Below are 14,706 nucleotides of genomic sequence, written 5' to 3'. Positions count from 1 at the left end.
ATTGTATACATACGTATGACCGATTCCATGACAATAAAAAACCAACAACGGCCAAAGAACCGGTCGGAGTTATCAGGGCTCTGATCGTCGCGTCGTGAGAGTGAAATGAATTTCTAGATCGAGATTTATAGTGTAATACTTTTAGCAATTCGCACCAGTGTATTATTCATTATCGAGGACTCTTTTTTTCCAGTCTAATTATTATGGCACTTTACCAGAGTTTAAAGTGAGACCAATTAGAAGCAAAAGTCAGGGTCTTCGTAACGGTGCCGTTTCTCACAGATAAAGTCAAGGCAACAGTGATTACAGTGATTGGTCTAAACCGCACGACCCATTCACGAGTTCTCAAAGTTGGAGACTGGAGTTAGTGGGTACCTTCTATTCTGAAACACTCCAGAGTAACGTACAGAGAAAGGATTTACAGATCGACTTTACCACAACGTATCAGTATACGTTCTTCTTTCGAGCTTAGATTGTTTGGATGATATTGTGGCATGCATGTGTTATGGGGACAGTAAAAATGAAATACTCAAATTCGCAGGGATTTTGATGGACCGTATATTATTCTGTCTACTCTGTGTCGAAAGTCACGTGTCAGAAATCTGACTAATTATATCCGTTTACAATTTGGAAAGTGAAGCCGCCTTCCGTTCCTCAGATTTACTCTTCCAAGGTGTATAAATTACATTACACCCTCTGGTGCGGGCTTGTAATGTATTTATAAATTCAAAACACTGCTGAGTAATTCATCATCCGGTGTAATTTATTAATTGGTCGGATTAATGGTAGACGAAAACGAAAATTACACAAATAGGTACCAGAACGTATATGAACAGGAAAGTTTTAGTACTAAACCGAACTTCTTTGCGCGTTTGTCCAAACCAATGTAACTGAAAGTAATTTCCTGAAGCTGGTATTAGATCGAATTGGAAAGAATCTTATCGTTAACTAGAGGTCGGATGATTTGTTCGTGATCCTGCACTGAAAGCTTGCTGAGAAAATTCCAGTAAACTTAATCCAACTATTTCTCTTAACCCTTTGAAGCACACATTTTTTCTCGCAGTCAAATTCCGTGGAACTGGGTATACGAGGGTTTTCGGGATCGGTGAAAACGAATCCGGTGTCGAAATTTCAAAATTCAAGATAGCGAATCGAATATGGTGGACTAAAAATATAAAAGTTGAAAAAGTGCAAAAAACCGGATCTGAAAACGTAAAAAAGTAAATAAATTAGAAAAATTCAAGAAAATCAACCGTGCTTGAAAGGGTTAATCAGTGACTCAGCTACGTCAGTAATTCAATAATTTATTTTGGAATTACGGTTATTTCCGTGCCGTTTTTTGTACTGTTTTGAAAAACTTCTTTACGGATAAGACAATAAAATAATACACCGTGTGTTTTCACACGGGCTTGGGATGATTATAGGTACGGGTGTTGAAATTGTTGTTTATCGCGAATGAGTACACTGCAGTGGCTATAGGTTGCGTTCGATTAGCCTTAATATCGTTCGGCACGTACAATGATTAAAACTGTTATCGTCACGTTCCTGTTAATCAGGCACGGGCACAATTCAATATTCGTGTATATGAATCAAACAGAAGATTAGAATAATTTTCAAATTGCACGATTAAATATATTTTTAATCTATTGTCAAACTATTTTTCCTCCAGTCATAATTTATTCAAAATTTTTTGCACAATTTTTTCAATTCTGTATTATCAGAGTTAACAAGAGGATCGTGCCAGGCAACGGCTGTGAATTTAAACAATAAGTCGAATTCAAATAATAATTATTCACTCCTTTTCTTTGTTTAGACTTTTTCTGCTTTAAAATCAGTAATAGAATTCTCTTCTCCCAGGAGCCTCATATTTATAATGTGATTCAAATTCACCAGGTATATGTTTGTAGACACGGGGTAACAACTTAAGGTACAAATCATAGAATCAAAAAAAAAAAGCTAAGTCCAAACCAGTGAAAATTTCCTTAAAATAAAAATCCCCTGATCACTAGAGAAGAATTACCGTCAAGTGATTCGAATCAAATCGTAAAAACGACCCAAAATGTCCTCCAAATTTTCATTTCCCCAATCGAACTGTGAGTATAATGATTAAAACGAAAAAAGAACATAACCAAGCAAGTAAATAGCACTCATTGAAATTTTATTAACGACATAAATATTGTACAAATTATTTACATATTAAATCGACGTTAATAACGGCATCGTGAGACATTCTCAGTCTACCAAGCGTACTGAGCACCAAGACCCTGGAAGGTGGCGTGGACGACGGGGGCGGCACCAGAGTATCCGTAAGCCGGGGCAACTCCGTAAGCGGCCTTGGCCACGACGGGGGCTGCGGGAGCGTAGCTGTAAGCGGGGGCGGCGTAGGCGGCCTTGGCGACGACCGGAGCGGCGTGAGAGTAAGAGTAGACCGGGGCTGCCGCGGCGTAAGCGGTCTTAGCCACAACAGGGGTCGAGATCGAGCTGTAGGATACCGACGGAGCGGAGGAGTAAGCAGGCGCGGAGTGAGCGTAGCCGTAAGCCGGAGCGGCGTGAGCTGCGTAGCCGTAAGCCGGAGCGGCGTGAGCGTAGCCGTAAGCCGGAGCGGCGTGCGCTGCGTAGCCGTAAGCCGGAGCGGCGTGAGCTGCGTAGCCGTAAGCCGGAGCTGCGTGAGCCGAGTAAGAGACGGCCGGAGCGGCGTGAGCGGCGTATGAGACAACTGGAGCGGCGTGAGCCGAGTAAGAGACGGCTGGAGCGGCGTGAGCGGAGTAGGAGAGAGCTGGAGCGACGGCGTGGCTGTAGAGGGCGTCGTTGGTGACGCGGCTGTTGCTCACACGGACGCTGGAGTGGGGAGAGTCGACGGACTTGGTGAATGAGGAGACGACGTTCTGTCCAGCGTAGCCCTTGTGGGTTGACTCTTGGGTGTATCCAACGCTGCCGTGGTCACCGGTTGCGGTGGCGATGTCGTAAGCAGCTGGGCCTCCGGCGTGAGCCACGGCGAGGAGGGCGGAGAGGGCGATAAGCTGTGGATAATTAAAGTCGGAGAATTTAGACGGGGACGTTGGTAAGTAAGTGAAATAGAGGAAAATTTGAATTCAGAAGTGAGGAGAGGAGAATGATGAATTTGGACGGGGTGAGACGAAGCTTAGGGATTTATTTGAAACTCTTGATTAAGAAAAATGAAGTTAACCTCAAATTACTCGAGACACGAATTGTACGTGAGTTCTAATTATTATTTGCTACGTTTTACTTCATGGAATTTTAGCAGTTTGCAAATTCGGGATTATTCTGTTATTTCATTCTTCCGCAAAAAATTACTACCCGGAAGAGAGAGAGAGAGAGAGAGAGAGAGAGAGTGAGAGAGAGGGAGAAATATGTATGTAAGAATAACTGCGAAGACGATTGAAATTGATTTACGGTATAAAGCCACTGCGAAATGTCAGGCAAAACTTTGATTTGATAAAAAATAATAAAATCCATACCGAGGCTAAGGCTTCAGTTATTATATTGTATTCGCTGTTCTGTTTGACTGGAAAAAACCAAAAAAAATACGGAACAAAAAGTTGAGCCACATCTCTACTTAATCTCGAGAAATGAATTTTGAGCAAATAACGTTTCACAATTTAGCCCGCTTGTTCGGGATTGAATAATCACGTCGTTTTTAATAACGCGAGAGTTCTACGCCGGAAGCAATCGGTCGGGTGCCGGATGTAATTCCTGCTTGGGTATCCTCAGTGTAGATTCTGGGAATCTGTCTACTCACCTTGAATGCCATGATGCTGGTTGTTGGTTTTCGAGAGCTGGTTCAGATCTGCCTTTGGATTAATTTGGCACGGGTTTATATACAATTTGCTCTGAGTAAGGTCTCCTCCGAGCACAGGCAGATTCGATCCCCCTCCCCTTCGTTCTCCCCATCGCATTTGCCCACCATAAGGTACACCACCAGCAGTAGCGGGCGCGGATCGGCGGCAATCGGGTTTGACACAAATAATATATTCGGTAACGTGCCAGACAGAGACAATGAGGCACGAGATCACCGTGGACCAGTTGAATAAAACGCGTTTTCGAGGCGTGGTCCAGGTCCGGGCCTCGCAGATTTACAATCTCTTGTATCTGGAACGGTCGACACTTATTAGGAAGGCCACGAGGTGATCTCTTGCAACATGTCGCGACTCGCGCTCTCTCAGTCTCTTTGTGTTCCTTTTATTCTGTCCATTATACATACGCTTGGCCCTAGGTGACAAATTTCTTTTACCTCCAGGCAGGGGTGAGGCTATTCCTTGTTCGAATAAGTCTTCGCGATATGGAATATGAAATAATAAAATTTTTCTGTTTGACTTCCAGAATTTTTTAGTATTTTTTAGTACAAAATCCCTCTTGTTTTTGGTTTTTTTTTTTCATAATTTTCTCAATAATGTTTGCTTTTAGATGGCTTTTACAGAAAAAAGAAAAATATAAAAAAACATAATCAAATTGATTTTGATTCAGATTTTTGAGTTGGAAATTTTAAATCGTGTTTTCGAAACGAGCACGTTTGAATCGACATTTTTATGCATTTTTTGCAATTCTGTACACTTTTGCTTATCAACGAATGAATACAAGTTCGATTCCACTAGTCAAAACTATCGCGCAAATCTTGTACAGAATAATTTCATACGCTTTTCAAACACGGAAAATTTGGCGTGTTTTACTGTGTATGAAATTCTGCACGCAAATAATTAGTATATTTTGTTGTAAAAAATTTTTTCATTAAAAATTCGATAACGATTTACACCATCATTAATCGTTGCATGGAAATTAAGGGCGAAGTTTCGTACGAAATATTAATTCACGGGAAGCAATCACTTACAATTAATTTCGCTAGCCTTATTGATTTTTTTCCAGTACTTGTGTTAAGGGCCGTGCGTCAGATTAATTCTAAATCCAACAGTGTTATCTGGATAAATTACATTGCCTTATTTACAATATAATATTTATCCTTAAGACATATAATCAAACGCGACAAAAAGGCACGATCATCCGCTCCCGTGAACTTTCATCTTCAAAATACGGAAGAAAAAATTAACTTAATATGATAATTTTTAAATTATAATTCACTTACATATTCCAACTGTATCGAATTAGTATAATTCGATCTGAATTATCGGTCAATGAAGAAAAAGATTATAGATATATTATATATATATATTATTTGTAAGCTGCTGCCTCTTCTTCGTGCGATTTTTACTTGATTTCGCAAAACTTCGCAGACAGTTTTGCAAGTACTTTTTCATCGTCAGAGGGATTGGATAGTTTAGAGGGATTATAGACACTGATGCAGATGATGTTTGTGATGAGTTGGAACCTAAGGTAGTCGTGTAGGTATTATATTCAGAAGACCCAGATTGCACGTTAATTATTCTCGGGGTGTTGATACAATTAACGAATTATTTAGCGAGCAAATCCTCCCTCCCTTCATCTCTGTCTCACAATTTCTTTGACACAAAGGGATTCTCCTCTGGGCACGTTAAAGTAATTTCAATCAAACCGAGCCTCGCTCTAAGATAATTGCTGAATCATTCCTAGCTCCATAGCTCATCGTAAGTACGTTGTTCTTCGAGTTTCGGATTCCAATTTCGATGAATGTTACATGGGTAGAGCGTAATTTATTTATTTATTTCATCCCTCCAGTGTGTGAATTCAAAACGTTTGATTCAATAAAGCATAAAAATTTTATACGACAGATTTAGAGGAACTTTTTTGTAGGATATTAAATTTTCAACTAAAATTTTTTTCACATTTTTTCGCTCAAGTTCATCATTTCGGAGATACCAGTGTAAGTTGCACTTACGCCGTTCTAGACACGTTTGAAGATCGTTCAATTCTGCGTAAATTGCGATCAAGAACAATATAATAGCATAAAATTTCGCTAAGTTATAGAATTTTGAAAAAAAAAATAATAATAATAATTTTTACCTTTCTTGAGCGTGGTTAGAAATAAATTCAACCTCTGTTTAATGTGTGAACTGAATTTTTTTTCGATTCTATATAGTAAAATGTAAATCTCTTCGACTGTAAAAGATGTCATGCTAAGATCAACATCGTCGTTATAATTTACTCTGCAAAGTATCTGAAATTTTTTATTTTTATGTACGAGTCTCCAGAGACTTTTCACAGACGTATTTTTCTTCTTCTACAGTTTCCATTTGATGCATAATTTGAAAATATTTCACTAAAATTTGCACGAAGGAAGCTAATGTAATTATTCAAAAATTTCTTCGTTATTTGCAAAATTACGGACGATTGCAACTGACGTTCTCACTTCATGTGGCTTTTATTCAATCGTTTGTGAGATCGAAAAGAAGCATATATCCAATGAAAAAAAATCTGAAAACGCGTGCAGAGACGATCTTCCCATTCAAACATCATTCACAAGTGTTTCCTTTTCATTTTGTGATATCTTCGTGCTGATACTGATGATTTTCGATCAATTAGTGGAAAAAGAATTCGAATTCGAATGATTAGGAGTAAACCTGTATTTCCTCAGTGATCTTCATTCAACGTACATCGAATTTGTTGATAAAATAAATGAGTGTCCGAACTTGTTTAATTCAAGGAACAATAAAGATGGAAGCTAGAGAATTAATCTAAATTTCAAATTCGATTGTCAATTTCTCTCCTCTATTGCGGTCGCTGGGGTCAATCGAGTAGGTCAAAAGGGTAAGGTGCCCTGCAATTTTGAGGAGGTAAAACCGAGGGACCTTTCACGACAAATGATTATAGCCAGAGTCGGTGGGTCAGTATCGTTACGCAAAGCAGAGGTAATAATAATTAGTCTCGAGGTCTGGTCAGTGCTGTGTGTGTCTTGAAAATATAAAGACATGCAGCTTTCCCACGGTGCAAGTTGAACCTGTTAACATCATATTAAAATCCAAGGTAAACTGCACCTTGGATTCGACGAGTCTTAAAGTGCGAGAACTGACATCTCTCGCTTTCATGGGTTTTAACGAAACTATCTTATGGCGTGTCGTAAAGCTTTTTTATTTTTTTTTTCTTTAAGAGCGTTAAGTTGCAGCTTCGTGACTGGTTCTTACAGTTTTTCTCTGCCATCAGAGAATCGACATTTGCGCTAGAATTTATTTGAGTCTGTATTTATCACGAAACTGATTTTTCGGGTCAGTTTTGATTGCTCAAGAATTAAAAATATAACGAAATTAGATCGTTATTAATACGATGTTTTTTTTTTTTTTATTTATTTCAATTTTGTTTTTCAAACTGTGAACAAAAAGAGAAATATTCTGTGTATCTGAGAAATATTCTGTGTGAGTTTCAGAAATGAATTTTTGGTTCAATATAAAACGAAGATAAGCCTGCTCTTAAAATTCAAAATCAAATTTATAATTTTAACAATAATAACGAATCAATTATAAGCTTAAAAGCAGTAACGACATTTTGCAAAAATGTATTTTGAAAGTAAGTGATTATCCACCCGATCAATTACTGCTGCGATTACAAATGAATTGAAAAATTTACTTCCAATACTTTTTTAAATACCACAAGATTTGAATACAAACATAACGATCACTGATCTATGGATCACTGTGGTGTGATTTGAAACAAAATGTCAGCGTCGATTTGCCTCGAGGGTGTGAATTCTCTGAGGCAGAAACAACGCGGAAAGGGAAAAGAAATGCGCTTGAATAATCGAATGATCTGAGTAAAACAGGTTCCTTGATTAGTCCGCTGAGAGAAAGGATCTGTCGACTCACCCAATATTAGATTAGCCGGAAAAAATGATTAGCAACGTGCCAAGGCTATCTATTTCACCGAAGTAAATTGCATTGAGTGGAGCTGGACAGTGAAATGACAGACTTGGGCGACCACGTTTGAAATTTGAACGAAATCCGATTACCCTTGCAGTGATATCCAAGCGAACTTTATATTTCGAGTTCGGAAGAATTTGGGTTTCAAATATTCCTGCAAGGATATTGCGTTGAAACGATCAAATACTCGAGAATCCTTTGTGGGTTATTCCGATCTAAAAATCTTACTGTTTTCTGCGTAAATTGATATTTGAGTAGTTTGAGTATAGTTTGAATCTGGCAAACAAGAAAAAAAAATTGCCTATCTATCTGTTTATAGCCAGTGAAATACGTAATGAATTTTCAAAATATTCATTTTTGTATGATTGGCGAGTATCTGAATAAAAGACGTTCAGTTATCGACAAAAAAAGCCAATCACTTGTCAAAAAATTATGTTCAATTTAATTTATCGATAATCCTTTACGTATTTCACTATCTATAAGCATGTAGATTGAGTTTTTTTTTCTTCCACATTCCATTTTTTAACATTTGTTGGTAAAAATCTTTTCCATCAGACTTGAATATAGGCCTGATAACTTTCCTAAATATTATTATTTTATTAGCTTTTCTTTCATTCATCAAGAGAAAACAAAAAGCGCGTTTTTAGATTTTTGCAGTGGTGTGACCCCTTAACAGGGGTGGAGAATTTTTGAAAAGATACAGAAATTAGAGTTTTGGATTTGAGGCTTGTCCAGTCTATAGAGGGATCGGAATTTGAATTTCCCTACAATTTCCGTACGATTTACCTTCACCCTGTGCGATATCAGATACACAGGAGCTACTTTGAAGTACATCGTCTACCCAACTTCGTCGAAGTTATCGGAAATTGAAAGCACACAACTTAAGTGTGTAATTACGACTGAACTCGAGTCGGCGAACTTCGATATGAAGGACAGGGTGTGACAAGGGTGAGTCATGATATAACAACCTGTAATTAGTTATGGGAAAAGTGATTAGGTACTGCAGTCATTGTTAAACAATATTTGTCCGGATCAATGCCATCTTTGTGTTCAAACTTTGTCTATAAATGACGATATGATAGTTGGATTATGAAAGCGCAATTGCAGTCAGCGTTGCAAAAATTACTGATTACATAAAGAAAATTGTAATTATCCTAAAAATGATTAATAATTACAAAAGAAAAATGGTAATTATATTCAAATTAATTAATAATTGTAAAGCAATTACTATGTAATTATTCATTTTTTTGAATAGAATTACAATTGTCTTTTATATTAACTAATTATTTCGATTATGATAATTTCAATGTAAGTACAATTTTTTTTTTATACAATCATTAATCACTCTAGTAATCTATTTACAAATGTAATTAATTAGTAGTAACGTTGATTGCAGTTTTATTCTCAATTATGGAAATTAATAGCGAAAATAGGATTTTTTTTTTTATTAAAATCAAGATGAGACGTGAAAATATTTGGCAAATATTTGCAAAAATTTCTTATCTATAATAGCCAAATCCACGGGTATTGAAAAATTGTATAAAACGAATGTACGAGTGGTAAAAATATCAAAAAATAAATAAAAACAAATCTTTTTTCCAAAGCAACGTTTTTACCCAGCGATTAGTCTGTAAGTAATTTTACTTCGCGTTGCCATTATCCAGCAAAATGAATGATGAACAGACAAATGCAATGACGGATGAAATATCACGCTGTCATGTACCTTATACAGATCACAATCGTATGCACGTCACGCCCGATTCGTGAGTATTGAAGATCTCGTTCACATGTAGATACCCGCTTCTAAAGTAACATTTGGTACGCGAACGGAGAAAGTCCGTCCTTGACTTAATATCGGCGAAAAGGTCCGCGAGTCTTGTTTTAGTGTTACGTCTCTTCACCGTAGGCTGCAGCTACAACATCGTCGTATCAAATGAAATTGAATAAATTATCAACGTTTCTTTTGAATTATGTATAGCAGCTCGGCAGTTGACGGATACTCCGATTGATTGGACATGCATGTACAGAAGATATAATTTCGGGTTTCATGTGACGTAATTATGTGTGCCTAAACGCGTCAGTGAGAACGTTGTTTATTTCCTGTATTTTTTTTATTATTATTATTGTTGTTATTTTTATTATTTTTTTTCCTCTCAAATTCAACAAGCAATTCAAACAATGAAATTAGTTTTTACTGTTCAGATAGAATTTTGTAACGCTACATTGGTAATAGTTTAATTTTTATTACTTTAGATCAACTTTATCGACTGAGGATTTTTATTCCTCTGTCGGTAAGTTATCAGGAGAAAACTGAGAATTGATCGTTCGACGAATAACTATGAATAAAAATACGAACGAACGATGGAAGTTCAAAAATCAAAATTTATTGTGAAAGTCAAAAGCAATTGTGAATAATTCAACCTACTAAAAAACTAAGTTTTTGGCTTTTTTTTTTTAGCGTGTAACAAAAAATTAATAAAAAACGCGTATGTTCATGTTCCTTTATGATTATAGAAATTCTATTTACTACAAATCTAGTTAGATGTCAATGCGATACTTTTATTTTTTACTCTTCGAAATAATTCTCAAGCGGATGGATGCCATATCGAAATACGATCAGCTTATTTCGCCACAAGTACAGCCGCAGGGAGCGACGTTTGCCTAATCATAAATCATAATTCCGCAATGCAAAACTCGACTTAATACATCGTTTCCTTTATACTTTGCTTATAATAATAATTACAGTGATTCTAATTCTAACAAATACATAGAAAGAAGATAATTCTCCGTACAAAGCTGCCATTTTTACTATTTTTATTCATTTCATTTTTGTCTTTATAGTCAAGTTTTCTTTTGTTTACCATATAAAAAATTCCTAACGATTTTCCTATCATTTTTTATTACTTACCTGGCATCGTCATTCCTTCTACTTTGCTCTACGGCGTCCTTTCACTTACGAAGTATACATGGTCGTATTCGTGTATACAATACTCAATAGTTTCGCCACTGCAGCTTCTACAGTTCACATCGAGCAAATATTGATAATACATTTGCAGCAGTTATTACTCAACGTATGGGATCGTTTATAATAATATAATACCGACAAAATAATCTGGCATCGATATTGCGTGCGGCTGGATCGATTTCTTAGCCTAAGCGATTATGAGTCGGTGATTTTTTTTTTTCACGAGGCTTGTATGCTGCACTAATTTCATGACGAACAATATTATAAAAAAAACGTTACGATTTTTATTCATTGATTATTATATATTACACCGACGAGACAAAATATTTCCGCGTAAAAGATAATTATCGAGTATTTGATAATTAGTAATTATAAATGAGAGATTGAAAAGTGATAATAAATTACCGACGTTTTCAAAAGTGGTTAATAATTTTCATAATTTCCCGCTCTAGGTGGACAATTTTTTTACCATTTCATTTGAACCTGCATACCCAGCAATGACTATTTTTTTTAATTTGGATTCGATTATTACTTCATTGAATAAATAGCGTAGTATATTCTGCAACGCAAACATCACGAGATAGCGTCACGGATATATTTGCTTTTATTGTCCCAAGCAAATAAATTGCTCGGGAATGAATGTAGATTTCGATTAACCGCCGAATCTATGTTTGATATAAATTTTGCATTTTTTTTTTCGATTCAAATAAATTGCGAAGGCAGTTTTATCGAGTATTAAAGAGGTTTTTTCATTCAGAATGCTGTTTTGTCGAAACTTTTTTTTTCACAGTAAATTTATACTAGATCATTTGGGATAGACGTCTATCGTAAGTTACATCTCCAGAAATAGATTCTTTTTAAATTTTACGGCCATGATATCTACACTTCAAATCATTTGAAACTAAAATTCAAAAAGATTCTCATAAAGTACTTTGATTCGCTATGACATGAACTACAATAAACAACTAAATGGCGGAGCTTTAAACATTTTTTTTCATTTCTTGCCATTTTCCTCACCGTAACTTTAACACTTACAACTTTTTTAAATATTGATAAAAAGTTATAATCCTAGTTTACGCCAAAACTATTCATTTGATGAACATCTTTGCGAAATTTCAGCTAAATCGGATCATCAGATTGGCTGGAATCGTGATCGTAAGCTCGAAATACGCAGTTTCGAGGAAATCGCGTTTAAAGTTTTAATTTGCGAGCAAAAATGCGGGAACAAACGACTACAAAAGTGCCTTACGCTCAATCGGCGATACCTGCTCCATAAAATAAGCCTTGTGTTCTGTAAAAAAATTCATTTTGATCTGATTTGGATTTTTTTATTTCTGTACGACGTTCTTTTGACGCCTCTCTGACCTTCCGCAATAACTCAAAAAAATTCTTGTAAAATAAAATTATAGTTATAGTATATCGAGCCGGAATTTTGAATTTTGAAAAATTTAGCAATTAATGTCAGTTTAAAAAAAAAGTATAAAATTTTCAAATCAAAGTAATAAAAATTCGGCTCGACATACTATAACCATAAATTTATTTTACAAGAGTTTTTAAAATTAAAATACATATTTGAAAATATATTTTCTCTTAGTTATCCTCGATTTTTGATGCCACTGTATCGATCATACCAACTTTCAAAGTTTCCAATATCCGCGACGAAGTTGGTGTAAAACTAGGTCGGGGACCTCTTAAATTATTCCTGTTAACAACAGTGCGAATAATAGCAGCGTAGGAAGTGATTTTAAAACAGAGAGAGAGAGAGAGAGAGAGAGAGAGAGAGAGAGAGAGAGAGAGAGAGAGAAACGGCGGAGAGGAAAGACTTGAATTGCAAATTAGCCGTTCCACAAGGAAAGTGGATTTGGATGACGATCAACCGATGAGTGCCATAAGCACAATCGAGGAGTACCGGTACAAACAATGGTGCAACAATACGATTTGCCGCAATTCTCACGGCCGTATTGTCACCTTAAATTGAGGTCATTTATCGTCTTGTATGGAACAATACAATAGAAAATTTGTATCACATGACATGCGTGTTGAATACGCATCTAGGTACCTACGCGTAGGATTTTATTCCTATATATATATATACGTTATTCAATAGTCGGATAATTGTCTGCAGAATGGATTATATTATTCACTGTATGTACGTACATTATATTATATTATACACTCGCGACACCAAAGACAGCGATGAAACAGTTTGCGGCCAGATGGAGAAAAAAAAAAAAAAAAAAAAAATCGAAGTATTAGAACACTGAGAAATAAATCGGCAAAATAAAATACATCGTCAGTTTCTCAGGTTCCAAAGTTAGCCTTGCGAAATATACGCAGGTATAGGTGATTATCTGAGAACCGATCCCTGTATCTATATAACCTATGATCTAAAGTCTGAAGTAAATATTATCTTGGACTGTAACAAAAATATTCAATTTAAATGTGCTTTGGTAAAAATATCAGAAAATTTTCAGTTCTGAACTAGGAATATGAGTCTTGTGGCGCTTGAAGTGACTCAAATAGACTGCGAGGTATCGATCAATGATTTTAGGAATTTGGTAATTGGAGTAAATCAAATATTCTGTATTTAAAATGTGATCGAAAATGGAGTCGAAATTTTTTATTAATTATTTATAAAAATATTAAATTATTACCCCTTTTCAAAGCCACTGTTTTTCGAAGATTTCGTCACGGTAAAATGTGAAACAGTGAAGGAGAACTAACAATCACTTTAACTGAGTTTGGTTGTTTAACTGACGTTTGCAGGATTGAAAATATCCTGCAGGATAACAGGGAATTACAAATTGCTAAATACGAAATGAATTGGAATATTTTATCAATACATTTTTTTAATATTTTCCTCAGCAATATTGTAGTAAAGGTTTACAAATCACCTTGCAGTCATGAATATTTTTCAAGTGACTAAAACAGATTTTCTTTTCATCTCAGTGGCCAATTCCAATTTGTCATTTTCTGATCATGATCAATCAATAACGGTTGAATGTTGGAAAATCAAATATTTAATGTGATGAACAAAGTGTTTTGGCGAATTCGTGTAAAAAAGACAATTTAGATAATTGTTAAATGTATACGTAAAAGTTCGAAATGCTTGTTAGTAAATCATTTATTTTACTGTGTAATCGACGAATAGCCGAAAAAACTGGAAAATTAAATTCATCAAAATCATTTGAAATGAGAAGCGTATCTTTCAAGCAGCAAAAAAAAAACAAAAAAAAAAAAAACAAAAAACAAATGAACAAATATAGTGAAAAACGGAAGAAATTTTAATGAATAATGAAAAGATAGTTGTTCAAATTTTATGAAATAATTAATATGTGAGCATTTCTTTATGCAAACTGTATAAAAAACATGATATTATTTGAAGTATGAAAAATAGATCTGTCTTGCAATTAAATTTGTAAAATTATAATTCTCGTGTGTATAAAATAATTGTCCGAATAAAATGATCCATCATAGAGTGAAATAAATAAAATCTATTAAATTTTCAAGCATTATAAAAGGAATTGAAATTGAGCATGCAGAGACTGACAAAATCTACTGGACTGTCAACCATTTTGGAACGAAACTTCGGCGTCTAAGCTTTCGTTTATAATTCCATTATTGTCTATTTTAATATGACCAAAGAGATCTTTGTCGCTTACGAATATGACAATTTTCGTAACGATAATAATAACGAGCGTCGATTTTTGGCCAACTAACCTTGTTAATTAGTCGAGATGAATATCCGCTGAACAGATTCGACGAGGGTTGTTTGTTGCTCGAAGTATACAAGACTAAGAAATCATAGCCTTGTTTTTGTCAATTTGTAAGAGACCGAGTTTGAGGTGGTCAGGGGTATCGAGTCCAGGTGTTGACGTGGTAGTGTAACCGCAGTAAGTTGCAGTAAGCAAGTACAGGCACAAGTAGAACTAAGACGTGCAT

General features: G+C 35.6%; 1 protein-coding gene across 6 annotated transcripts; it reads right to left on the bottom strand.

Moving 5' to 3' along the window:
* Window positions 1-2,206: 2,206 nt before the first annotated feature.
* LOC124410928 (cuticle protein 16.5-like) lies at window positions 2,207-3,887 on the bottom strand. 6 transcript variants are annotated; one of them, XM_046889668.1, is made up of 4 exons: window positions 3,761-3,887; window positions 2,733-3,020; window positions 2,646-2,702; window positions 2,207-2,612 (listed from the first exon to the last, which is right to left on the bottom strand). In XM_046889668.1, the coding sequence occupies exons 1-4, from the start codon at window positions 3,770-3,772 to the stop codon at window positions 2,238-2,240; spliced, it is 732 nt and encodes a 243-aa protein (XP_046745624.1). In that variant the 5' UTR covers window positions 3,773-3,887; the 3' UTR covers window positions 2,207-2,237. The 6 variants fall into 6 exon arrangements, with proteins under 6 accessions (XP_046745624.1, XP_046745627.1, XP_046745623.1 ...); XM_046889671.1 differs by having other exon boundaries at window positions 2,207-2,555; XM_046889667.1 differs by having other exon boundaries at window positions 2,646-3,020.
* Window positions 3,888-14,706: the final 10,819 nt, after the last annotated feature.

Source organism: Diprion similis, chromosome 10, assembly GCF_021155765.1.
Source record: "Diprion similis isolate iyDipSimi1 chromosome 10, iyDipSimi1.1, whole genome shotgun sequence".
Classification (NCBI taxonomy): Eukaryota; Metazoa; Arthropoda; class Insecta; order Hymenoptera; family Diprionidae; genus Diprion; species Diprion similis.
The sequence above is the reverse complement of the archived record's forward strand: the minus strand, read 5'-3'. Positions and strand labels throughout refer to the sequence as shown.